Source organism: Apteryx rowi, unplaced genomic scaffold, assembly GCF_003343035.1.
Source record: "Apteryx rowi isolate R43461 unplaced genomic scaffold, aptRow1 scaffold_275, whole genome shotgun sequence".
Lineage (NCBI taxonomy): Eukaryota > Metazoa > Chordata > Aves > Apterygiformes > Apterygidae > Apteryx > Apteryx rowi.
The window spans coordinates 829017-855456 of record NW_020449141.1 but is presented as its reverse complement, the minus strand read 5'-3'; the positions used below and the strand labels follow the sequence as shown (position 1 = coordinate 855456).

The following is a 26440-nucleotide window of genomic DNA, read 5'->3' as shown; positions in this document are numbered from 1 at the left end:
GAGAGAAGAGAAACCAAGGCACATCAGACCACCCAGTGTGAGAAATACTGCTGAACACAACCTAGAAGTCCTTATTCCATGATCAGAGGTAATAAATAACAGTTGCTCTACTGAAGAGAAACTACAGAGCAATTTAAAAAGTGGTCCATTGAAAAATTAATACAGATAGCACGGATCTCTGAGTGCTTTGCCAAGGCTGATGAGTTACTTGCCATGAGTTGCAATGAGGCTTTGGGAATTAGAGGGGTTTCCCTGACTTACTGAGGGGTGGGCAGACTATCTCCCCTCCCTCCAGTCAGGACAGGCATGACTGCTCATGCCGGGGTATGTGAGGGACACCAGTTCAGTCAAACAGCAGAAGTGCAGCTTGAAGCATGCCTCTCTTGGTAGGTATTCTTTCAACAATGATCCCTGCTGGGTATTGAGCCAAAATGTCCTGAGTTCAGTTCAGTTGTCTCCTGCTCTGGGACTGCCTTTGCAGCTGGCCAGTTGGTAGTAGACCCAGGAGCAGATCTCAAATCCAGTCCATTTTACATCCCTATTGCAATACCTAGAGCATTAGAATTAATACCCAGTTACCCATGAATGTGGCATACTCAATAAGCAGATTCTTGAGGTGCAGAGGTGGGTGTGACTTTTCCATGGTTTATAGCTGAGGAACGTCACGCAGCAGCGCTCAATCACCTTGCCTCGCTCCCTGGCACCAGGGCCCTGAACTTTGCCAAAGTGAAAGTGAAAATCCAGTTGCTTTTACAGAAGGGAAAATCTGGTATTGTTCCTTTTCTCCAGTGATCCCAACAGCTTCTGCATCGCATGTGCGGGGCTGTGAAAGGGGAGTGAATACTTCAGCAGCTGGAAAGCCTGCTTGTTCCCGTGGAGTCTCCTGCTGCAGTGCTCGTGCCCAGGGAGAGGGTACTTAAAGGCTTCATTGAAAACACGTCACTGTGTAGGTACTTGTACTGTGTTATTCTTTGTGAGGTCTTGTCTTATAGCTGGTCTTTTCTCTTACAAAGTGTTCCTGTTTCCCCTTTTTAAGCAAGCATTTAGGAATGTGCAGAAAACTATCTTTGGGAGAAGGGAAATGAACTGTGTATTTTCTCCATGAGGAGGAATGTCTATTACTTAGTGCACATGATCTCTCTAAATGAATAATAGTTTTTTACAATCCTGATTCCTTTTCCAAATATTTGAATCCTGAAGAGTCTGTGAGGAAGAATCTATCTTTACACACGGCTTTGCACACTCTTGTGACTGCTCAAGAAGTTGTCAGGTTTCTTTCTGAATTTGCGGTCTCTCTTGTAAACATGAGCCAGTTTTTAGCTTTCGAGTGTCTTTAGGAATGTAAAATCTGATCTTCATCAGCATATTTTCTCATGGGTAAACTGGTGGGGAAACTGCATCTGGTTTGCAGTGAAGACTTAGGGTTATAGGTAGTGAGTGTAAAATAGTGTAGTTTTGAGTGCTGGGCTGCCAGCTTTCCTGTGGCTCTGCACTGCTTTCACAATGTTCATGTGAACGCAAACCAAGCAGTGCAATTCTGTACAATTGTGAATGACCACGGAAGTTGTAAAATATGTCTGTTAGAGCATTTTCATGTAATTCCCAAATATTTTTCCCCATAGCCAATTAACCAATATTTTTTCTCTTTATTATCTTTATTTTTCATTATCTTAACTTTTCTTTTTTTCACTTAACATGTTTTGCCAATACCCTCTTTTCCTAAATTGCCCTCCTGCTCCATTTGAAGATGAAGGATAATTTGTCAGGAGGGTTGCAGTAAAAATCTTTGCAAGTCTCTTCCTTTTAGACGAGAAACTATCACCAAACCTGGAACTGCTTGTATGTTGTATTCCTTGTGGCTACAGCTAAGCTTCCAAATGGGATTTGTGGGGACTTTCATGTGCCTGGATTCAAAGAGAAACAAAACAAAACAAAAAAACAAAACAGAAAGCATCAGTCAGTAAGGATATTGGTTTTAAAGTAAAAGAAAGAAAACTAGTGAAGGAGTTAATTCTACTTGCCTTAATATGCTGCAAACTGGAAACAAATACCTCAGTAGTGTTTTCGGATGGTTGTGGGGAAAGAGGTTTGGAAGAACCTCTCTATGGAGAGGGTATGGTTTGCCTATTGGAGTTTTGCAGTTTTTTTGCAGCTCAGGGACAGTGTCCTGTCGGGGTCTCTCTTCACTGGCTTGTTGAAAAAGAGGAAACAAAGTTCACTCACAGGCTCACTGTGGAAATGGCTTTTTTGTCTTTTTCTATGGCTTTTGTATATTTTTCTTTATTGCAAAAGCTTAATGAAAGTTGTATTCAGCAGATTGGCAAGGTGAAACTGATTTTGAAAATAATACTAAAACTAACTCTTATCTAAATTCTGCTCCTTTTCCAGGAAAGAACTTACAGTGAAAAGAAAAATCTGTAGGATCTTCTGAAGCTCTTATTTTATTTTGCTACTTCCTTACTTCATTCAATAGCATCATTTTCTTCAAGCTGTTTGAGACTTAAGTCCTGTCCGTAGGATACTTGGGGTATCAGATAAGCCCTTTCTGAAAGTTTACTGCATTATTCCACAAATACAGTTTTGCCTCACCATATAGCCATATATGAAAATGCTCATAAAGCTGCAAAGCCTTGGGATATGTGCTTAGGAGAAACAGCCACCCCTCCTGAGCTGCACCGCAGTCAGAGTCAGGAGGCCGGATAGTGCACACTGAAAGAAGTTGTGGGCTGGTTTAACTTGTGCTGGAGTTAGAAAATGCAAGTGGCTAACCAGAATATTGCATCCTGTTGCCTTCTGTTTTTGAGATAGGAATCTAATTAGCTTGGGCCCTTCCTGCAGGAGGAAACAACGCTGCTGCCTTAATGACGTGCCTTTGTGCCTGGATAAACACTGGAGCTCTTTGTGTGTTGCATTGTATTCACTAGGAAGTTATGGAAAAATGAAAAGGAGAGTTTCAGACTTGTACTTCTAAATCCCCTTTAAAAAAAAAAAAAGCCTTGTTAGGGCTCTGCAATCTTCCCTTTTTGGTTAAATTCCATTCCTTTCTGCCAGTTATCTCAGGTTGGCCAGTTTGTGGCATCAGGTCTGACTTGGATGAAAGCTCATCAGCTACTTAGGAATGATGTGTCTTTGGTGAAGGAGGTCCAAATCCTTGCAGTTGTTACTTTACTTGTCTTTTGCTGGCAGCCAGTTCCCTGCTAGGGTCTGGCATAGTTTCGTTGGAGCTGTGTAGAAAACTTGCTTCAGTAGCTCTGCAGACTGAAAGTTTGTATTGCCTTGAAATGAAAGACAAACAGGCAAAAGTCTTTATGGAAAGGTTTTTCTGTCCAAAGTGATTGTTTTCATTTTAGATTTGAGTGTTCTATTTTTAAAGTAGCCTTAAAACTGATGGGAGAAGGTGGCCTAGATGACTTAAGACTCGCAGGAACCTGCCAAAAATAGAGGCTTGTAAGACTGGCCAGTGGAAGAGGAAATATGAGATCACAGCGACAAGGCAGAGGAAGACAGGGATTTGGCAAGCAGGTCTGTGGTTTTTGAAAAAGAAGAGAAGTCAAAGAGGAAGACTGACAGCGCAGAAAAGAGAAAGGGAAATGTCCTGTGAGCAGAACTGAAGGAGGAGCAAGGATGATGCACTGAGACTTATAAAAGGGAAGAGAAAGCAGAATGAACAAGGACAGAGGACAGGGATCTAAGGCTGAAAGCTGCTGGGAAAAGTCAATTTATTGCCCTTAACCTGTGAACGCTGCTAGATGCACTGACTCTGGGCTGCGAGGACTGTATCCAGCCAGCGAATGTAGTCAAAGAAGGACAAGGTTGGTGATACTCCTTCGGCTGGCCCGCAGGGGAGGAGGGGGCAGATATAACCAGCCTGCATTTGGGAGAACAGAAAGGAGAAGGCTAAAGGGAGCATTGTGTGAAACAGCACTGATGGAGCTGGTTTTGGGGGGTGCGGGGAAGGTAGGAAATATCCTTAGATATATAGAAAGAGGACAAAAGAAGCAGCTCTGCTCATTTGAAAGTCTGGCTCTTGTTAACATGCTGTGGGGACAGAATAAAAACTTGCAAGGTTGTGCAAGTGAGAAGGAAAATGTGTAAAATGGAAGAACTGGTCCCTCGTGTGGTGCAAAGTGGAAACAGACTGCACCGCTGTGGCACCCCGCGAATCGGAAAAGCAGATCTCAGCGGCGTTGCCAGGCTCAGGCTCTGTGTGGAGGTGCTGAAAGCTCCAGCTGATCAGCAAGGGCCGGAGATTTTATTTCAGGGGAAGTATTGCAACTGGTCTCTCCTATTTCCATGTGTTCTGGAAGCTGGAAGGGCTGGGTTTGCTGGTGTTGGTCCTCCTGCCTAATGTGCTTCTGGGCATCAGGGTGGGATTCGCCTGAATTAGCACAACTCAGCACAGATAAGCAGTTATTAATTCTTGCTGAGGAATACATAATCTTATCTTTAAAACTCACTCAATGTACTTCTCAGGCCATGATGAATCAACAGTAATTTTAGCGAAAACTTTTAATGAAGAGCTCTACACAGCAAAGCAGTGTGGTGGTGGTGGTGGTGTTAGTGTTTTTTTTTCTTCCAGAAGTAGGCTAGTGAGGAAAGCTAAATGAGTTTTCAAGGAGATTTTTTTTTTTCCCCTTTTGGGAAAAAAAAACAACTTGTGTTTTACTAAAACACATTTCACAAATTCATGACAATTTCATTGATATGATCCAGGACACCTTTTTTTGACTAAATTCAAACACACTCTTTAAAAAAATAAGCTTTTTTGTTTCTTGTTTTTAATTTGAAGGGCTATTTCACATCAGTTCATTTTAATTAAAAGTAAGATTTAATTTGAAACTTAATGTTTCACGTCAGGTCAAACAAAACATTCATTCAGTACAAGATATCTTTCTTGGTTTTTTTTTGTGTGTGTGTTTTGGAGGTGTCAGCAAATCAGGAAGTTATTTGTTTGCGTGTGCTACTAAATGATGGGTGTGGGGCCACTGCCTTGAGTCACCTGGAGGACTCGGACCTGGAGCATCCTGCCCACCAGGGTAGGGAGGGATTTCCCATTCTCTGCAGAAAGAATATGTGGTTTCTACTGCAGAGGTGCACCCACTGCTGGAAAGAGGGGTGGGTTTGGCATTTGCAAGACRTTTGTTGGCCCAAAAAAATCAGATTCTGTCTTCTGAACCCCAGCCCCAACTCAGGGTGTAAAAGCAGCTGAGCACCATGAGATTTTCTTTGCCTTTATTCCAGGTTTCTTGGATCAGAGAAGCTTTGCAGCACTTGGCCTGGGAATTGTTTTCTTCTTGACTGGAGAAAGACAAAACAAAAGGAAAAGGGTAATGAATGCTAAAATTGTATTTAATGTCCCAGCAGAGATGTGACTGTAATGAGAGCCTGGTGATCCTGCCCAGGGATTGGGGTGGAGGATCGAGGAGTGCGTCCAACCCCAGTGGAGCCAAGCACCCAGGACGGCCTGATGGATTTTCTCCCCTTCACGCGTTTTTGTTTCCTGCTGCTGACAGTTTCATCTGCCTTTCTAAGTGAGTCTCCTTGTTTGATTGCGTGAGTGGGCCCCCTGAGCCCTGCATGCTTCTGGGCACTTCAGCCAGTCTGCTTGTGCCTTTTGGCTTGTCTGGAAAATTGTTGCCTCTGGGAATACCAAACTGACTCAGCAGCAGTGACCTGGGACACTAAACCCAGCTGCAGTCTGGGAGCTTCACTTGTCCTGGGATGTGGATATCTGCTGGAGATATACCTGGTAGGATTGTGCCGAGGATTTCTGGAAGGACAGAAAATGAGAAGGAACGATTCCTTTGGGTCTGGCTGGGCATACAACCCCTTAGCTCAACGAGGGCTCCCTTCCCGAGCTGCCAGCTTCCTAGTCCAAACCCCGGCGGCAGCARTGGCAGGGGTATTTCATATCATATTTCTACCCCCAAAATTCTTTTGGGGACTGGGCCCAGTACCTTATAAAAATTGCCCATGGGCAGACAATGTCTCCTAGGTGGGGACTGGATTTGTGCCCCCCAAATAGTCCCATTCTCTAATACTAAAATGTGGTGAGCAAAATGCTAGAAAAGATTTTTTTTTTCTGTGTTTTCTCATGCAGCTACTGCTATACCCAGTGGTGACCCTGCTGAGGGGACAAAAGGCTCTTCCTTTAGCAGCACAAATGTGACAGTCTATGACTGCAAGCGCTGTGGTATCAGAGTATGCGAGTTATCCAATTTCAGTTGCTGTGATGTAATCGGTGAAACACGAAACAAGATGTTTTCAAATGAAGTAATTCAGCTGGTGGCCGAAGAAACACATATCACTGTGTGCTTTCAGCAAGAAGATACTTCTCCAGAAGGAATTTACACCATCTTCTGGGTGAAAGCCGAGGGAATGGGATATTCATGTGGCAGCCTGGAGGCTAAAGGTATGGTCAGCTGGGAACCTACCTCTGAACAAACTGAAAAACATATTTCCAATTATGAAACAAAACTGTTATGTATTTGGGCAGACAGTGAGGTTAATGAGGCAACTAAGTTGTTAAGATGAGTATTTTAAGAAGAAAAGACATAGTTATTTACAAAAATAAATGAAACGCTTTCAGGTCAAACTCTACTTAAAAGTACATTGGTAGGGATCCAGATAAATACACAAGTTACCCTGATATAATGTGTTCAACCTAACAACTGCTTGTGTGTTTCATTTCTGACCACACTAAACATTAACCTTGTGGCATTTATGCTTCCCACTGTAGAATATCTACCTGAGAACAATCAATAAGTTAATGTATTGTAGTATAAGCTTTATCTTGAGAAGAAACCTCCAGCCCTGTCTCTTCTGCTTACTCAAGTGAAAGGACAAAGGCAGACCTATTTTCCACGTCTTAGGCCARGAATAAGTTATATAATATCACAGAAGCATGCAGGCTAGGAGTGAGATGCACCCTGTGAGACATTTATGCAGCTGCTCCTCTTGTTTGCTTGCAATGCTTGGTCCCTGTGGGTAAATGGAGTGTACAAAAACATTGTCATAATTATTATTTCAATAGAATTAGAGTGGTAATGAAAAGCTTTTTACAAATCTTTTGGTGTTCTTAATTAAGTGTAAAAACGCTTTTTGCTTTCTTCTAATTTGAAGATTTTTCATTATGGGCTCCTAGACCAGTTCATCAGCTGGGGTAAAAAGAAAATTTGAACAGTTAAACTGATTGATCTGAACATTTGTTGAACAAAATACAATTGTAGCCATTTCAACCCTTTTTTGGTAAAGAGACAATCCACCTGCTTAAGCTATAACCCTTGATTAAATATCTTATGAAGGGTTGATATTTATAGTTAACACTTGTTTTATCTTTCCGCTTCCCCAGAGAATAGGAARGACATCATCATTACAGAGTGGAAAAAGACTTGCTGTACAGCAGACATCCAGCCCGAAGTGCCCAACAGTTCCTTGAATTGCTACAGTGATCTGCCAGGCAAAAAGGGTAAAAGCTTATCGCTCCTCTTTGCAGATGGAAATGCCGTTGGTTAGTCCCTCCATGTGTTCATTTGGCATTAGCTCTGAGAGAGTTTTGCCCAGGCAGCTTGCTGTAAACATGGTTTACAGGTTTTGGGGATGTACTGTACATTTGCACCTTGGACCCACACATGCCAAATTGATCCAAGCTCAGAGAGGTCACCCCGGCCCGTGTACATGTTGAGTCCTGGCCTGGACACAGGTATAGGCTGCAGTGTGTATTTCCCTCCACATCCTATAGGGTGCAAGGACGTTGAGAGAAGGGGCAGTGAAGGCACTTAGTGGGCGTGCAGCAAGTTTCAGACACCTCCATTTACCAGTAAGGGATAAATGAGGTTTTTCCTCCAGACTAAGAGGACGTTTGTCACATGCATTTATTTTTATACTCAGATTTGTTCATTGGTAGAAATGCCTACCATTTTTCTTCAGTTATGGTCAAATGGGGAGTCTTTGCTTGAGACAAGTGCATTAAACACTGTCTGGCTTCTTCTGTGGAGAAACCTTAGTGTAGGTGTATATCGCTTCAGTTTTTTGCTGTTTTTTTGGGGGGTAATTTTTGCATGCATGCTGGAAAATTCTATTAATTACTTGTCTTCCAAATTATACCAGTATTAGAGTATTTTTTTTCTAGTTATTTATATGTTTAAATTCTTTTTATTTAAGGCTCTGAAAAACTGGTCAAACCTGATTTCTTTAGTGGCCTTTGAACACATCAGGAAGGATATATTACCTAGCTGAATGTCTTGACTTTATCAGATCCCTCTTCCTGGCATGTGCACTGTCCAGACGCTATCCAGAACAATGCCATCCTGAAGAGTGTTTTTCCAGCCTTTCTTTTCCACTGATTGCAACTCTTGTTTTAGCAAAACACTGGCTTCCAATAAGATTACTAAAAGTCTTCCGCAGAGCTCTTGACTTTCTTCCATTTTCAGGATACAAGGTCTTGCACCTCTTGTTTTTGATCACATCAGATAAGAGATCAATTCAAAGGTGTCTGTTGTGGTGGGGAGTCAAGAATCAGTCCTGAATGTGAATAGCGTCATTATTTTGTTACAGGTATCTCCATTAAGGCATCTTAAGCCAGAGACTATTTGTTCTCTACTCTCATTCATCAGTTCCTCATTATCAGCTTTTGTGAGGTACATTTGCAGAAGTATCAGGCCCAATTCTTCCTAGCAGCTCTTTATGAGGCAGGCTTATGTCTTGGCACGTCTGCTTGATTCACTTGGATTCTTTATTTTTTTCTACCCTGCAGGTTTCTTGTCATCTTCGGTCAGCAAAGAAGGCAACTTTGACATCACCACCGTGTTTGTGGCTCTTGTGGGCTGTGCTGTAGTACTGGTAGTGTATTGTGTTCTAAAAAAAATGAAACCATACAGTCAGACAAAATGCATGTTTCCTATGGGTAACTTGGCTTAGAAGCAACACTTGTAGTGAAAAAGGTAGCATACACAGTTTTCTTTCTGGATCTTGTTTCCRTTAAATTGTTTTTGCAGTTGCTAAATGATGTTGACTGTGAAGGGGAGGCTGGGCTAACAGCTGGTCTGAATTCCACCTCTGCATCTGGCACCACGGTGCAGTGCCCAGTCATCTGGCTTCGTCAGGAAAAAGACACACAGAATAAATTTCCTCCTTGCTAAAATAATACAGCCAAGTGGTTGCACCTCTCAGCCTTACCTCAACATCATCTAATTCCTTAGAGTAGTCTCAGATTGCAACATTGCAACCCAGAAAGCAGTGCACAGGCTATGGCAAATACTGGAAGTGAGGTGTGCTATGTGGCTTTCCAGTAGTGACATATCACTGCCCAGGGGGGTGTTTGTTCTGCAGACTAGTATGCATGGAAAAGGCTGGGATAGGTTCTACAGAGTAAATAGGGAGTTGTGTGGATAACATGTTCTGGAAATAACTGCTTTCCTCCACTGCACCTTCCTCCACTCTTTGCTGTTCCTCCATGACTGCAGTATTCTTAAATTGAGTTAATGTTAAACCATATCTTACTTTGGAAATTGTCTGCAAGCCTTATATGTTAGTTTTGATTCTTCTAAGTAAATCCTTGCTAATGCTAGTATTTTCTTGGGTTTTTTTTTCCTAGGACCACTCATAGTGCATAATCACATTTTTTATAGGTAAGAGAAGACTTTTCAATATCTGGCTTAGTTATGGTAAATGATGAAATTGCATTACTACGGCGGCATGAGGTTGTTAAATGAAGGACTAGAAGTGTTTACTAAGACAATGTTTAGTGGATGTCCATTTCCTCACTGCAGCAAGGCTGTGCCAATACATTTTAATCCCACAGCTCCAGTCCTATGCCCATACATGACCCTACAGTGGTTCTCATACTCATGTGTTAATCATTTGCATGCTCCTTCAGATACCCCTTGACCTGGACCTGCAGTTTCCTTCCCTACATCCTGGAGCCAGCTTTTGAGTTTCTGGGACCCTGTGTAATGCCAGCAACTGAGATATTTCATCTCAGTTACTAAACTACCCAATCTTTCATCAGAAGCAAACACTCTTTGTTGCTTTTCCTCTGGTGGTTGCTTGCATGGGTGCAAGTTCACCCATCCAAACCTGAGAGTCCAAGAATTAAATTTCTGAGTTAGTTTAAGGTTAACTAGTTGGTTAGAAGATAGTTAAGGTTTAAGCTTTTTATCTTAAGCTCCCTTTCTAGTGAATGGAGACCAACAGCTGTCTTGAAGGTGATTAATYTCATCTTAAAATAGGTTTTAAGAGGGACAGATGAATTGCCCTGTGAAGGTGCCTGTTTCTCTCTGGTTCCTATAAAGGAAGCCAATGATAATAAGCTGAGACTTTTAAATATCTACAGTTAGATGAAACACATAGCCATTTGTGAAAAATGTKATTTGCACACATGCTTGCAAAAACCAGTGAAGACCACACAACTGTAGTCTCAGTGCAGTTGCACTATTAAGACATATCATTGTGTTGCAACAGTTCGGATAACCTTGAGCTTTGGTGAAATAGGTAAAAATTTACAGTTAGTGACTTTGCTGCGATCCTGCCCTGAGATGTAACACCCAGTGAAGTTCTCAGGCCTGTCCTGCCACCCTTTTAAGGCAAAGACTTACAGGCCACAGAAAACCAAGGGAGAGTTTCAGCAGAGACACTGGGAACTCCCTGGGCCTAGGAGACAAAGTCTTTCAGCTTTCAGAGCAATGCTTGGTCCAACAGCACATGGACAGTGCTGCTGCTCTGAGGACTTCACGCTCCAGATCGCCAAGCCCAAGCACAAACTCTTACTGAAATCAAGCTGTGCCTTTGGTAGCCAGGTGTTTTTCATTCAATTCTGCAGGTGATGATACTGGTGATGCAGTGGATCCTGAAATGGAAAACCTCAATGTTATTTAAAAACCATATGTAAATGAGGAAAAAAACCAAGCCTTTATACCAGCAGCATATTCTTCAGTGATGAAGTGCAGCCCTCAGCTGAAGAAATAGACATGAATTTTATACAAAATCTCAGTAATTTTTACAAATATACTTCTAGTGCTTTTGTGGACAGACTATTTTCAGTGGTGCCCAGTGACAGGACAAGAGGCAACAGGCACAAACTGAAACACAGGAAGTTCCATCTGAATATGAGGAAAATCATCTTTACTGTGAGGGTGACAGCACACTGGAACAGGTTGCCCAGAGAGGTTGTGGAGTCTCCTTCTCTGGAGATATTCAAAGCCCGCCTGGACATGATCCTGTGCAAYGTGCTCTAGGTGACCCTGTTTGAGCAGGGGGGTTGGACTAGATGATCTCCAGAGGTCCCTTCCAACTTCAACCATTCTGTAATTCTGTGATTCCATGCATTCACTGAGGACTGTGGTTGTCGCAGTTACCTGATTCCAGGCCTTCGTGAACAATGCGAGAGCTCCTGACAGCTTCTGCGACTTCACTGAAAACTGCAGTCACTGCAAGATGTGCAACTGGCTCAATAGCACAGTTTTAAACCAGCTGAATCCTTTCAAAGATTTTTGCAGTTGAAACTATCAGTCCATCTGAAATTCTTCAGAACAATCTATCTATGTTCAAGAAGGGTGCGTTGAACCCTGAGGAAGATGCTCTGTGCATGTCTTCTATATCGTAACACAGTAGCACTGACATAGTCTTAAACTTTTACTTGCCAGGTGGTCTTGAGATTTACACAAGCAGACAGTTTGTACAGGCGACCGGGTTTGTTTAAATCTTTTGCAGAGTAAACATTTGCTACTGATGGCAATTGCTCTGTGCACTTGGTCCTGTGCAGGGGGGATGGGAGGGTCATATCCAGCTCCCTCAGAAATGGTTTTGGGTTGTGGGGCCTTTGGCCCCTCCCGGGCTGGACAAATGTATTCTGTCAATCTTCCTGGCAAATAAGATCATAAGGCTGGGAATCTTCGTGTTGGACATTTTCAATAGTAACTCAAGCAAATAGGAAAGGTAGGCACGTTGCTGTATCTGCTCTATTCCAGTGTCAGGAAAGAGCACAGTATTTCTCCATCTGAAGAAAGGTTTGGGTATACTGCATGCAGACACTGACTGGCAAATCAAGTTCAGAGATCCCCATTTGGTAGTTCACAGGCAGTATGTGATCTTCAGAAGATTTGTCATTCATGTTTGATTTGAATAAATCCTCAAATGCTTGCGTTATTCATAAACTATCAGACTTTTGAGCAAAAATGAGCAGCACCACAATTGCAGAAGCAGATCCATGAAATTGAGATGAATATTAGCTGAATTGTTTTTGCATGGTTCACCTAGCCATAAACCTGTGACTGCAACTTTCAGCAGGAAATCTCAAAGATTTGTGTGGGATATTGTGAGACTCCTGAACTTTGCCACAATTAAACCTAAATTGAAAAGCTCGTAATAGAAGACAGACAAAAACATATTCTTTATTAATTTTAGAAATACAGAAAAGCCTCTGTGCTTGAAGTTGGCTGTTTGGCACAGGAGACTGGTGTTCGATCGTTATTTTTCCCCATGAGTGCTTTGCACTCCTGCTGGTCTAAGATAATCTTAAGTATGTCATTTGGACAGATTCAGTTATGAAGTCTTATATCATGATGCATGTTTTAATGTTTACTCAATAAGCCAAAGCTAAGGTTGCCTGTAAAGGGCCCAGACTGTGCAAGGATTTAGAGGGAGAAGAAAAGAGCCTTTACCTCCTTRTACAGCTCCTTAGCACAATTGCAGTTCCTGTTTTTCTCCAGAACAGGATTGCTGTTAGCTCTCGGCAGAGTAGGACTGTGTTCAAAAGGGATTGTGAAGAGGCTGATTTGTGTTAACAGCATCTGTCCTGAGGAACTAGCATAGCTATGGCTATAGCCTGGGAAAGGAGTACACAAATCAGGTATGGGCCTGCCTTTTACTGTGTGTTTTGACCTCAACAGTTTAAAAGGTCTTTCAAATTTCTTCTCAAATTTCTGTTGAGATTTGTTTTGTAACAGTGCTCTTTCTTCAGTGTGCATTTTCCCCTGTAACTACCATGCATTTGGTTTTTTTCTGCTGTAAGTCATCACTGTGGGTGCTCTCAGGAAGTACAAGATGCTCCCTGTTACACAGTCAAGCTGTATACTATGCTTCAGCAGAGTTATTGATGTATATKTTGTTTTTTCCGTATCTGGAAAAATGCTGTCTTAAATTTGAAAGTCATGGGAGTTCTTTCATGTGATCTTTTAACGGGAACAATAAATGTGTGTATATATATGTGTGTGTATATATAGATGATTACACTATTTTTATTCATATAAATATGATTTTGCATATTTGAAAAGGGGGCAAAGTGATAGCTGAGAACTCACATTGTACTAACTTGAGAGATTCGGGTTTAATGATGTACAGATTTAATTTCTACTCTCTTCATACCAGTTGGGGCCAAAGAGCTGGTCATGTCTTGGGAACAAACATTACGGACACCTGTGTACCAGTGATGGTAGGTTAAATAAATCAGTCCCAAGCTGGCAAGTTGTCTTGTGTGGCTCACACAGGCACACCTGCCTTAATGTCTGTTGTATCTTTCTACTGATGATCATGCAGATTCGGTCATGCTGTGGCATTGCTAACAACTGTTTCACTTTGCCCCTTCTTCTGAATTGTGTTCTGYGGGTGGAAACTATTCATCCCCCATCTCAGGAAAAACTGTCATAAATAGCTTTAAAGATCTATGCTATTTGCACTTAGCAATTGAATTGTGTTGTTTTATATGAATTTTTATGAATAAATGTATCCAGTCAAATATTTGCTTATGGAACAAAAATATATTAAAGACCTAGAGTAGCTTGACTCACTAAATGACATATGATCGTTATTTTAATTCAGTGATTTTTGTTCTGTGGTATTATAYCTATCACAACAGCAAAGCATCACCATCACGTGATTCCAAAACTCAAAAATCCAGGATTAGTGTCATGATTCATTTCTTAAATATTGCAAAAGCAAAGACCATGAATAAGAGATGTCTCCTGGCATCTCCTTTTGTATTCAATAGTGAGCCTTTGCAGGTCTAGTTCAAAGCTAATTTCACAAGCTGATGGAATTCAGGCCTCTTTTCAGGTTTTTTAACAATACTTGATGAAATTTCTAAGCTTTCAAGCATGCAAGAAACTCTTTGGGAACACCCTTGTTTCCCTGTACATTCACACCCAGAACAGTTGCTGCAAGAAGWGTTCTTCATCGTATCAAGGAGAGACTAAGATGCGAACCCCATCGAAGATTATTTCCTTTTGCTGGTGGTGTATAGCTCTTGTGCTACTGCAGGCACTACAGAGTATGTTATTAAGTGTGAAGCCGTCGGGCATGCTGAAGGGTACGTACCATGCTGTTACTTGGAGAATGTGCAGATTGTCATTGCCAAAATGCAGTTTTGTGAGCAGCTTTGGATGATAATTTAAGGCTTGTCTGAAGCAAGGGAGTACCTCTCATCCATCTGCTCCTTACAGAGCATGCCATCCCCAAATCCAGAATTTAGTAAAACCAGCCCATATTGTATATCAAAAGGAGATACCTCAGCCTCTGGGTTCTTTAAAACGTCCCACGGCTTCTCAACTTCGCTGTGCCTGCACAGACACAGCGGATTACTTTCTCTCTGGTTATCTAATTGTAGAAATCCTTCGCTAAGATCTTAAGGGGCTTTCTGAGTTCGTGTCTCTTCATGTTGCACTGCCCTGCACTCACCTCCAAGAAAGCTCTTCAGTTCCAGTAACAGCASTAGTCCGTGCTGGCTCCTCAGCCAGTGTTTAGTTTCTCTTCACGTAATGACCCTGTGGTAAGTCTTTCTTATTTGCAGCCTGCTAAGCCTGCAGGAGCACTGTCAGACTGTGGGGAGTGTGCTGGGAGCCTGAATTTCCCGTATGGTCGCAACACGGAGGTCATTACCTGACTCAGGCACTGGGAAGGGCAGCTTTGCACCTACCTTTCCTCAACTGACTGTAAAGGGAACTTGGGTGCTCTGAGCTGACTTTCTAATTCTGCCTCCAGGGTTCAGTGTTAGGAAACCGTGGGCGTTTTAAGTGTGAAGTCAAAGACAGCATTCTCTTGAGAGGTATATTTTGTCTTTCCCCTCTTTCACATCCGCTGTGATAGTAAGACAAGAGAAGTGAGTTGCTGGGGAGAGGGAGCTAACATGTTCTAGCAGAGCAGCTCATGCAGCTGGAAGAAAACAGGCCARCTCTTGGCACCGAACCCTTTCTTCAGGTCTTTAATCCATCAGTGAGGTAATAGAGAAGAAGAACTAAAAAGATCTTTGAAAATGCCGTGGATATCACCTCTCCCAACTACAGCTCTCTTTTTTCTAGTTCTTCTGTGCTTCCCAGGCCTGAATGGTACGTACAGCAGAGCCACTATTCCATTTCACAAGTTTCATTCTTTTTCTTTCTTTTTTTTTTTTTTTTCCTTTCTTAGTTTACTGCCTCAAACAGGTTCCTGGCAAAATCACTGCTAGCAAAACCAGGTAGAGCTTTGAAAAACATTCTTTGAAACTTTAGATTGTAATTTTTAGAAAAAAAATGCAAAAAAATTTCTTATGCTCAGAAACATTCTTTTCTGCTCAGAAATTACTCTCTGCAGAAGTAGTCAGAGTTCTTTGAATCATATCTGTATTGTTRAGGTTGACATGGGGAGCCCACTACAGGAAAAAAAGAATGTTGGTATTTACTAGGGCCAGGATCATTGAAGACATAATAAAACCTGACTATAAATATGTATCTGTTGTAGCTATTGATAGAGGACAAGCTGGGGACTTGCTTGGGGAAAGCAATGTGGATCTCTGAGGAGAACAGTCTGAGGAAAAACATATCTCCAGTCAGTCAGCCCTTTTTTTCCCCGTTGACTTCAAATCTCTGTTTGCCTTGATAATACCTGGAAAGGATGGTGACTTGAAAAACAAATATTATCTACAAATCAGCATGCCTGAGAAGCAGATGCTGGGAAAACTGTTGGGAATGTTTATTATTAATGTTTTTGCCATTCTTTAGTTAGTGGTTGTTCAGGATTCATTACTGATTTCTGCAAATATAACCTAATTCTTGAACTTTTACCCTGAGTGTTTGAAGGGGGAAAAAAATTTTTTTTAAATGACCAGCTCTATACTCTTTGCAGGCTGCTTGCTGTTAACTAGTCAGGTTCTTACTTAGATCACCTAAGCGTGGTCAGCTTGGAACTACTAATTTGAGGCTGGAAGAGCTGAATTCCCTGGATTTTCCTTGTTTGCTTGTTAAGGCTGAGCGCACTGTGCTTCCCCAGTCTTCTCCTCCTCCCTGTTCCTCTGCTCCTTTGGGAGGCAATTGCTGACCACTCTGGGGTTGCTTTAGCTCCTTCTCTAATGATAGAGGAGGAATATACTCACGGCTGGTCAAGTTGGACCAACCTGCTGTTTGTTGATTCCCATGACCTTGTATTTCTGTGTCTAACCTCTGTGTTTGTTCCCCTGTTAAAATAACCTGGTAAGTAAGGATGCGGGGATCACTAATCCGCTTTGTGAACACTGAATTATTCAACCCTTTCTATACTATTTTCTTCCAAGATATACAATGCTCTGTATTTCCTTTTTATTTTCTTGCTTATGTTGCAATTTCTTTTAGGTGTTTCCCATTTTATCTCTCTATTCCTAATATTCATTCCATAAGTACTTTCTGTTCAGTTTCTTCTGATTCGCAGGTCATTAAAGAACTCTGAGGGTCTCATTACACCTTTTTATACCTTTATGTCTTAATACAGACTGAGTGTTTATACCTTCTGCAGCTCGCTTCCTAACAGACTATGTTTTCCAGTTTCCTGATGTTGCTAAAACCTGCTTTTTTTTTTTTAATCTGTAATTTTCTTCCATTCTCTGTTATTTGTGATCACTTTGAACTCCAGATTTAAATCCTCAAGCAGTTCCAATTATTGGACTGAGTTCCATAAAGCTTTCATTTTGAGAGCTATAGGATCATACTGGGAAACTACAGAGCAGACTAACTTTTTTGCTTGACTGACAGAAACCTCTTTTTTGCATGGGCTTTTTAAGCTCTGGGGAGATGTTGAGTTGCACAGGTCAATGGGAATGAAAGCAAAAACACCGTAAGATTCAGGATAGCCAGGAAACTATATATATAGGATAGCAAGACTAAGTTCCAGGCTTACAGGGCTGTTGTCCTGACTGAGTAGTAGTTGTTTTTGCAAGCTATTTTGATATTTACAGATCAAGAAAAGCTCTGATGCTGTAGTTGTATTTGCATTTTTTATTTTAGGTGAAGAAAATGAATTTCTTGAACATTCACCAGACTTTATCAGTGCTTGGGAAGGAGATTCTATCAGCATAATTTGCTCTATGAAAAATTCAAAAAATGAAGAGGGAACGTACTTGAGGACTAGTATACGGCCGACCAATGTGGTGTATCTTTCCAGGCAGAACACTTCATTTATCCTTCCTGCTTTAGCTGATCGCATCAACTATTCAAACGAAGGAAAAAGTCTGAGGGTAACTCTGCACAATGTACAGGAAAATGATGCCAATATCTACGTTTGCACCAAGTTTATAAAAGAAGGCAATTACATAAGGCTGGATGGGAAGAGAACCATGGTAGTGGTGAGAGGTATTGAAGTTCCACTTTTTATATCATGAATGAATAAATGCAGGTATATATTTTAAAACAAAGATGGATTAAAAATATGGTAGGAGGGAGAGTCTTACAGAACTTTACATATGTCTGTTCAGATAATGTACTAATTTGAAGGAGTTTGTTCCCTGAGTAGATGAAGAAACCACTTTAAGTAGAAGAGTACCAAGAAAACCCCTAGAATTCAAGACTAGTTTGATCTTAGCTACAGATTTTCACATGAGTCAGAGGTTGTGATAACAGTCTGGAACCTGTGAGGACCCACAGATGTTTTCACAACAATCAGCCAAATCTTTACGAATAAAAAGCAAAGCAATAAGCCTTTTTTGAAGGCAGTTTTTGCAAATCTCTTTTGTTTTTACTATTCCATCTTGAATGACAGATTGATAATACTTGGGAAGCTGGTGCTAGGCAGGATTTGTGAATTAGGCATCAGTGGGTACAGGTGATTTTATTTTTTTTAGCAGTTTAGTGTTTAACAGTGTTTAGTATTTTTCTTTTTTTTGACGGACAGTTGAAGAATGGGCCAAAACAAGAAGAATTCTTCCCAAAGGGGAAGAATTTTTCTCTCTTGATTTTTTTTTTCTTTTACTTTTTTTGCCTTAGAAGAGCGTTGAGTCCCACAACATCCTGTGGCACCTTACTCCCAGACATACATACCCTTCTCATGAGACTGTCTAACCTGAAACCTCTTTACTAAAAATTACAGGGTTTTCTTCCTTTCCTGTCCCCAAGGCATGCACAAACTAATTGATTGCTGGGTCAGTAATGGTCTTTTACATCTAGGAAGGCTGTGATCATGTCCTCCCTTAGGCTTCTCTTTTTCAAACTTCTTGACTGTTTTCTCAACCTCTCATCATCGTTCTCACCTGGCTGTGAATTTGTTCCAGTTTGCCTACATCTTCTCAAAGTGTGTTAGCCAAATGGGACTCAGTTATCCTGCTGAAGATAGTTTGTCATGGTTAGAAGCATCCTTTCTCATGCCTCAGAGATTTCTCTCCTGTTGTACAGCCCAAAATGAGATTTTTCTATTTTGCCTCACTGAGTTAGATTCAGTAGCTTCAGTAAGCATTGTGTTACAGACCCCAAACATTTTTTCTGTTTCTTTCAGCTTATACAAGTCTCCTTTATTATATTTGGGCATTTGATTTCTTTCTTTGAAGTTAGTATTTTACACACATTTTTACTGATTTTCATCTTGTTGATTTCAGAGTGTTTCTCCATATTATTTTTTTAAATTATCATATATCTATATTTGATTCTGATCCTCTTCTCTGAAATGCTTGCAACCTTCCAAGAATTATGTTTTATACAAAGGTGATAAATCCTGTCTTTGTTACCTCATCCATGTGTTAGTGATAATGTCAAATAGAACAGGGCATGCCCTCAGAGGAACTTAGTGAAATGCCTTGTTGAATAGCAAGCCAATAATAACTACTTTTGAAGACCATTTGCAATGTTGATGGCACCACATTGTACGATTTCATCCAGATCAGTAGTTCCCAGGTCTTTCTATAGCTTAATCTCACTTGGGAAAGAGAGCAATGATGCATGTCTCACAGGCAAGCTGATAAAACTCTGTGGCTTTAGAAGAGTTCAGTGCATGTGTGTGTTTATATATATATATACACACATATATATATGTATATGTGTGTATATATATATATGTATATATATTTTTTAAGTAGGTGAAGCTCCTTAGTTATAACCAGGTGAAATTGTTCAGTCAGCCCTACTTTCAGTTCCTGGGGCAGCAAAGTATTCCAGAGTGTGCTGATGTACAGCTGTCTTCTCGAGACGTGTGTAAAGGCTGCCCTCAACTTATTTAAGCAGTGACTAGGAGGCGAAGGGAGAAACTAGAGGCCGGACGGACAGTACAGCTAAGGACTACGGGGTGTGTTTTTTGAGTGGGAGGACGAAGGGAGTGGTATACACCATGGTGTCAAAGCTATAGTTGCTCTCAGCTCTTCCTCATCTGTTGTCTGCACTGGAAGCATGCAGCAGAGCCCTCTCAGCCTCCGGCTCCCCAGGATACCTCCTCACATCTACAGCTTTGTCCATCTTCCTTCAGTTCCTCCTGCTTTGGCCCTGCTGTGCTGCTTCAAACACGACTGCCACGCTCTGGTTGCACCTTGTAGTCCCTCCGCTAATGAACTACCATCTCATGAGCTGGGAGCCCCTGATCTAGCACACATTCTCCTGTTTTGCTCATGATAAAATGTAGTGCAGCTATTGCAGGTCAGTGAAAATGATTTGTCTTCTGTATTCTTTTCTAGTCATTCCTTCAGACTCTCAGGGAAAGGAGCAAAATCATTTGGATATGGCACGTTGTTGCTATACTTGTGCTGGCTATTCTTTAACCAGTTAATCATTTAAGTATTTAGATGTTCTGAACCCTTTGCAGGTATTCAGGTTTGTCTGAATTCCTTGAGCTTCCCTTGTGCTGCTTAGTAAAACTGTGCATCTGTGCTTCTCCAGCCTTCTCTGCCCTCCTCCTTTGCTTTGGAAAGTAATTGTTGATGTCCCTTGGGTTGCTTCAGCCTCTTTAAGTACATTCGGAGAAATATCCTCAGACTTATATTGGCCCACTATATCTGAATTTCTGTGGTCTGTTCTTTCTGTCTTTGACTTCTGTATGTATTCCCTTGTTAAAATGCACTGTTATGTATGTGGTAACCCTTAATCTTTCTTGGTTTTAGCTAAAAATAAAGGAGTTGTTGAACAGTCACCGCTTTCGCTCAGTGTTCAGGAAGGCCAGTCTATCAGCATTACTTGTTCACTGAAAAGCTCACATGAAGAAGAAGGGATCTTCTTGTTCAAGACTCACATGAAACCTGAAAGTGTGTTATATGTTTCAAGGCAGAATACTTCAACTATCTTTCCCGCTTTTGCAAATCGCTTGGAGTATTCAAAGCAAGAGAAGACATTAGTAATAACTCTGCACAACCTAAAGAAAAATGACAGTGACATATATGTATGTGTTGGAGTGCTTAAAAATTCCGCTGTCCTTTCACTGAATGGAAGTGGCACCATGATACTGGTTAAAGGTACTATACTTTTGCTTGTTTAATCATAGATAACTATAGGCATAAATGAAAAGATGGAGAAAAAGCTTGCAGAACTTTAATCCAGCCAGGCAGAGCACTAATCCATGGCTAGATTTCTTCCAATACTTGAGAAAGTCTGGAGAGTGTGCTCAGGCTCCTCTGTGCTCTGCTGTACTAGGACACATAAAGAGGCCTCATGTTTCTACCTGCCTTGTATTACCAGAGGGGAAATAAAAAAGGAAAAACTTCCTGTAATTCAGCACCTTACAAAAAAAAGTCAAAGTGGACAACAAACACTGTAGTGTGTCTATGAATAATCTGTTTGTTTCAGGGAATGAATCAGTATTTTTGGCATCAGTTCTGTGACCTTAATGTGACATAAATGTCTTCTAGAAATTATTCACTATGGCAAGGCTTTGTCTATGTTTGAAAATAGATCATATAATTCCACATGCAGAAATGGAGCAGACAGGGTGCAGCAATAATTCCTGGATCTTCTATGGTCTTATCATTGCGGTGGTGCTGCTGTTTTCTGCGCTGGTATGCTGTGTCTTCTACCGTGTCAATGTAAGTATGCTGTCTCCATGCCAAAGCACAACAGAATCTGGATTCAGTGAATAGGAGCCCCTTCAATCATAGCCAAAGACACTGTTTGTTTAAAAAAAAAAAAAAAAGGCAAACACCTGAAAAAATCTAAGGAATCATGGCTTTGTATTGTTTCCCCTTAGCCACATGTTTCATGTAAATTCTTGGAGGTAAAGACTGTGTCTTTTTATGCTTCTGTAACTTTTAGTAAATGAGGAGATATTGTTTGTCTTTTGACAATGAACCTCAAGTAAGCTTTGCAGCCAACAGTGCAGCCAGTTTCTGTTCCTGTATGTATTTTCCTAAAGAGGCAACTCACTACTCTGTTAGGATTCATTTTTTTCAATCGGGATGGAGCTGTCTATAGCCATCTTGTAATAGGTGTAAGAGAATGCTTGGCAGGGAATTCAAGGACAACACAAAGTCTTGAAACAGCCTTGTGTCTGATGGTAGCACTAGGAGTACATCACTACCCCTTTCTAGAGAAAAAGTTGACTAAGAAATTTTTTCCTTTACTGGGATTTCTTGCATCCATTTTCCTCAAAGTGCCCAGAATTATTTGTCTCTGATAGACCCTTATTCTCCATAAAAATCACTCAGATTCACAGAACAGGATATGACTGGCCAGGCTTCTATGCTATCCCTCCACCGTGGTTTCAGTACAGCTAAAAAGCAGTATAACATCATTCTGCAAAACCAAGGGTCCTTGTGGGACTTGGTCCCTTACATTTATCAGTAACAGACTATAGTTTAAGGTTAAGCATTATTTGTGTTGGGGCTACAGATACTTGCAACCCTTGAAGGAACTTTTAGTGGAATTATGTATGATGGACAGGTACAAAGTTCAGTGATCAGGTCATCAAATTCCACCCACATGTCTAAGACCTCACTGGGAATTTAAAAAATACATTTCTACCTCCAACATCTGGAATCCTAAAATGTAAATTTGCTTCTTGGTAGAGGTCTTTTCAAGCTCAGTTCTGAATGGCTGCTTGCTTTGTTTTGCAGATGAAGAAATATTTCCAGAAAAGCAAACCAAGTGCGGTATATGAAGATATGTCTTATAGTTCTAGACGTAACACCTTGGTCAGAACTAACACTTATTGCAATAACAATTAACCTTCTGCTAGCTGGCACCACGCATGGATCACCAGTTCCTTTCCAGGTCTTTCAGAGCTGCCTTAGCAACTGGATGCAGTAGTTGAATTGAAAATGCTATCATCTACCTTTGTTTGTGAAAAGATTTATCTGCTTCATTGCCAAAGCACTGTTTCCTCTTCTTTTGGTCACTTGTGAAATACCATTTGTTTCTTTTTTTATGTACAGGAAACGTAGATAGATGCAGGTACCCTGCAGGTGTGTTTGCAGTGCAGTGTGGAAAGCAGTACTGTTGAACTGTAAATTTGGCCAGATGCAATATATGTACTTGTTTAATTGATAAATAACCCTTTCAGGGAGGTGGAATTGATGGAGAGTTCTGGTGATGAGCTCTGGGAAGTGTTCAGGAAGACCATGACAGGCCTGTTTAATAACATGCCATGGATCTACAGGTGAATGGATTACAGTTCTTTCAAGAATCCATGTGAATCTGCCAAAGGGGTCAGATAGCTAAAACTACTCAAGTATTAAAGTAAAGACATCTCTTCAGAAAAGAATTCAGAACCTTTCTGACAGAGTGCAGTATTACAGATGAAGTACTAGATACACGTGGATTTAACTATTTGTAGTTCATAAGGGTGCCACAAAAATGATTAAAATTACTGCCCTTCTCAGAGAAATTGGCATGGTTGGTGGAGGTGTTGATCTGCAAAATGATTAGATCTGGGGGCTTGAGACAAGATAGCTTTGTGGAAAAGCAGAAATATTCGTGACATGACGGTGTTGTCTCAGATTCGAGATGTCTTAAAACTACACAGCAGAATGCATTTCTCCAGCTCAGTGACCTTATACTGTGCAATACAGGTTGAACTAGTCTGGGACAAAACCAGTGCCTGAATTCTAACCTGGGCATGGATGAGTCTGATCCAAAACCACTCTTAACAAGGGAATTTATCAAAAACATAAGTTAAGTAAAAAAACCCCTACATTTCATTTGGTAATGGCTTAGAACAGTTTGCTAGGAAGAGCTTCTCTCTCCTCTAGCTAAAGGAAAAGCTACAGCTTCCTCCAGGGGAGTATGGTTTTGCAGAGCTGGGTCAGCTGTGGGAAGTCAACAGCTTACAATCTTGCAGGCCCAGAGAAATATAAAATTGACTTGTTATGAGGTCCTATTGCAGGACTGACTGGGTGGTTTGTGGTTTCTGGGGCAGGACTGAGAGTAGAATTTGTCTTTATTGATGTTTGTTAAGTTTTTAGAGAGAACAGGGCTGGTTTGTGGCTTATGAGAGTATGCAGCTGGACTTCATCCAGGCATGCAGGAGACTCATGCTTTTGGTGGTGTGCGCAGCCAGCTCTGCTGAGGTCTAGTGATTTAACAGCTTCTTGCAAAAGCCCTGTAACTTGCTCCTGAACAACACCTCAATAGGCAGTATAGTATCTATTTTTCTCTTTAGATAATCTACTTTTTTTTCATTTTAAAATTAATCTCTGATGAAAATACTTTCTTGAAGTCTTTTCATAGTAATAACGATAAAATTTTTTGAAGAGAGAACAATGCAAAAGGATGACAGGGAAGAAATGGGCAGTGCTGTGCAGGCTGGCACATCCTTTCAACAGTGTCTTGTACCAAGTCACTAGGAGGGAGGGTTACTGGGTTTTGCTAGATCTAAAATAGGAGATGAGACCTCACCACTACTGACTCTGTGTAATGTCAGACACCGCTGGGGGCGAGAGGTTGCACTGACTCCCTCCTCTGGGATGGGGTTTGCTCACTTTGCTTGGTGTACGTGGTCAATAAAGTCTTTGGAAAAGCAGTGCCGTAGTTTGTGGCTTGCCTCGATGTCCTGCGTAATGGCCTACGCACCTTTAATCCCACGCAGTTCGCCTTGTGCAGTTGCAGTGAGCACCCGTGCCTCAGCACAGGAATGCGACGGAGGGGTTTTCACAGCCAAGAGACAGATGTGGGAAAAGGGGTGACTGAGACGGAGTTTTGGGGATGAATTTCCTATAAATACTCCCTTAATCACCAGCTTACACTCATGACAATTTTATGAGCCAAAAATAGCTGCAGACAGGGGAAAATGCAACTACTGCTGCTAGCAGTGTTGGCAAGCAGGCAAGCGCATCCCTGGTGGGGTCCTGTGYCCCCTCATTACGGCCCAGGCAAGCGCAGCCCCCCAGGAGGTCCTGCGTCCCCCCTCGGCACAGCCCCTAGGGGGGTCCCATGTCCCTTTGCCATGACCCAGGGGTGCACAGCCCCAGCGGGGTCCCACTTCCCCCCCCCCCCCCCGCCGCCCCATCCCCAGCCTTGCAGCAGGCCCCGTTGCCATGGTAACCGGCAGCCGCCAGGCCCGGCCTGCTGCCGGGGCAGCCAGCAGGGCGCTGCAGGTCCTGGCCCCCCCGGCTCACCATGCCGAGCTCTCGAGCCTTCACCCCAGGAGCTGTCGGGAGGGGGAACGACGCTGCCATTTGCTTAGGACCTTGCCGTGTTTGTTGGGGTGGGGTAGAAGACGCTGCCTCAGTGGGGTCTGTCCGACCAGACCGAATCAAACCCGGAGTGACCGCTGGAGGTTTTGCATCTGCTTTTTAAGCAACCAGAGTAAAGCAGAGCGTCGTGGTGCCAGCTTGCAGAGACCTCTCAGAGCTGCTGTTCGGAGAGGATCGGGTTTCCGGGCACCATGATGCCGTGGGCTCCTCCGCCCGGCACCCAGCCTGCACGGCGACCGACGGCCAGGGCTGTGCCGAGCTGTGCGAGGCCAGACACCCTGACGCCAGGACTGCAACAAGGGGAGCCCCCCGCCACGGCCCCTCCACCGCAGCGGCCCAGGCAGTGAGGTTAGGGGACCATGTCCTGCAAGGCCAGGCCTCCACAGGGACCCCAGCCACAGGAGCCGGACCGAGCAGACCTTTCCTGAACACTCTCTGCAGGAGGCATGTCTGCTCTGTCCTGGGACGACCCCGGCTCAGGGGTGGATGTAGAGCCAGGGAAGATGTTCTAGCAAGTTAGACACTGAGCTAGGAACTACAGTGCCTGTATTAAACCACTTTTTTGTCACAAGCTTTCTTAGAGAGCCGCTAACTGATTTAGGATCCTTTGTCCCATGGAAAGTCATGCCAGCTGAATTCCTGAGGACATCTGTGGGTCTCGTCCTTACAGCCTCTCCTACCTGGGTGCCCTACGTGCATACAGGGCGCTGCTGAAGGTCGTTTGATGGACACTAATGGCAAGGCTACAGTTCTGGCGGTGCCCTGTTCTTTTCTGCAGCGCTGAACGGCCTGTGCTTGGCCCAGTGACGGACCATGGCTCCTGCTCCCACGTGGGGTGGCTGGATTAGCCCAGCTACTTGCTCATCCCCACATTTGGGGAGTTGGTTACTATTTGGAGGCCAGCCCCTCCCCCACCACAAGGGGTTTTTGAGGCGATCTTTGCCTCGTGCAATTAAAGTATTCATCTTTGCAAAAAAGTGTAGATGTAGTACAACAGGGCTATACTCCCAGCGAGCGAGAGAGACTGTATGAAGGTTGAAGATGAGCAAACTGGCAGGTAACATCAGCTTTCTGTAACAATACTACTGTGCAAGCATGACCGCAATGATGAAAAAAAAGCAAACTATGAAAAAAAACAAGCTGTGAAAGGAAGCAGTAGTGGAGGTTTCTCTGCTTTTAAAAAAATGTAAAGCCTAGAAGAGGAAAATAACATTTAATGAGCTATCTCTGAGTTTTATCTGTGCGGAGGGGCAGAATGCCAAAACCAAAGACGTTAACATAAGCAGCGGTAAATGACCTGCTCGAAGAGGACTGTCAGGGAAATAAGCTCAACTCAGACCTGCTAAGATTTCAGCAGAGCAGTCCCAGCAGCAGTGTCAGGATCAGGGAGGGGGCTGGATACTGAGATGTTCAAAGGGGGGGGTCCCAAGATGTGGCGTGATCTCAGAGCTTCTCTGGAAGGTAGACAAACTGAGCTTTTCTTCTCCCAAGCCGAGGAGAGAATTACTTTGGGGTTATACTGCTGCCTTCGCTGTTTGTCTGTCTCCTGTCCCTGCACTGGGGAGGGATATGGTTATCAAGGAGAGGCGGTAAGTGCAGTACAGGGCTCTGAGAGGGAGCCAGTACCCTCAG

At 42.4% G+C, this 26440-nt stretch overlaps 2 protein-coding genes across 4 annotated transcripts; both read left to right on the top strand.

Moving 5' to 3' along the window:
• The first annotated feature begins 709 nt into the window (after positions 1–709).
• LOC112967419 lies at positions 710–10836 on the top strand. 2 transcript variants are annotated; one of them, XM_026068557.1, is made up of 7 exons: positions 710–946; positions 5365–5531; positions 6101–6412; positions 7352–7468; positions 8756–8841; positions 9596–9629; positions 10820–10836. In XM_026068557.1, exons 2-6 carry the CDS (start codon positions 5468–5470, stop codon positions 9605–9607), a joined length of 591 nt encoding a protein of 196 aa, XP_025924342.1. In that variant the 5' UTR covers positions 710–946; positions 5365–5467; the 3' UTR covers positions 9608–9629; positions 10820–10836. The 2 variants fall into 2 exon arrangements, with proteins under 2 accessions (XP_025924342.1, XP_025924341.1); XM_026068556.1 differs by lacking the exons at positions 9596–9629; positions 10820–10836 and having other exon boundaries at positions 8756–9553.
• A 4252-nt stretch (positions 10837–15088) lies between these two features.
• On the top strand, positions 15089–24135 carry CD7 (CD7 molecule). 2 transcript variants are annotated; one of them, XM_026068563.1, is made up of 5 exons: positions 15089–15317; positions 17223–17567; positions 20291–20638; positions 21096–21205; positions 22232–24135. In XM_026068563.1, the coding sequence occupies exons 1-5, from the start codon at positions 15245–15247 to the stop codon at positions 22340–22342; spliced, it is 987 nt and encodes a 328-aa protein (XP_025924348.1). In that variant the 5' UTR covers positions 15089–15244; the 3' UTR covers positions 22343–24135. The 2 variants fall into 2 exon arrangements, with proteins under 2 accessions (XP_025924348.1, XP_025924347.1); XM_026068562.1 differs by having other exon boundaries at positions 21075–21205.
• Positions 24136–26440: the final 2305 nt, after the last annotated feature.

Coding starts and splice junctions, on each gene's coding strand:
- CD7 (XM_026068562.1), top strand. CDS start 15,245: ATGCCGTGGATATCACCTCTCCCAACTACAGCTCTCTTTTTTCTAGTT. Junction 15,318..17,222: donor GTGCTTCCCAGGCCTGAATG/GTACGTACAGCA, acceptor TTTTTATTTTAG/GTGAAGAAAATGAATTTCTT. Junction 20,639..21,074: donor CACCATGATACTGGTTAAAG/GTACTATACTTT, acceptor GTTTGAAAATAG/ATCATATAATTCCACATGCA.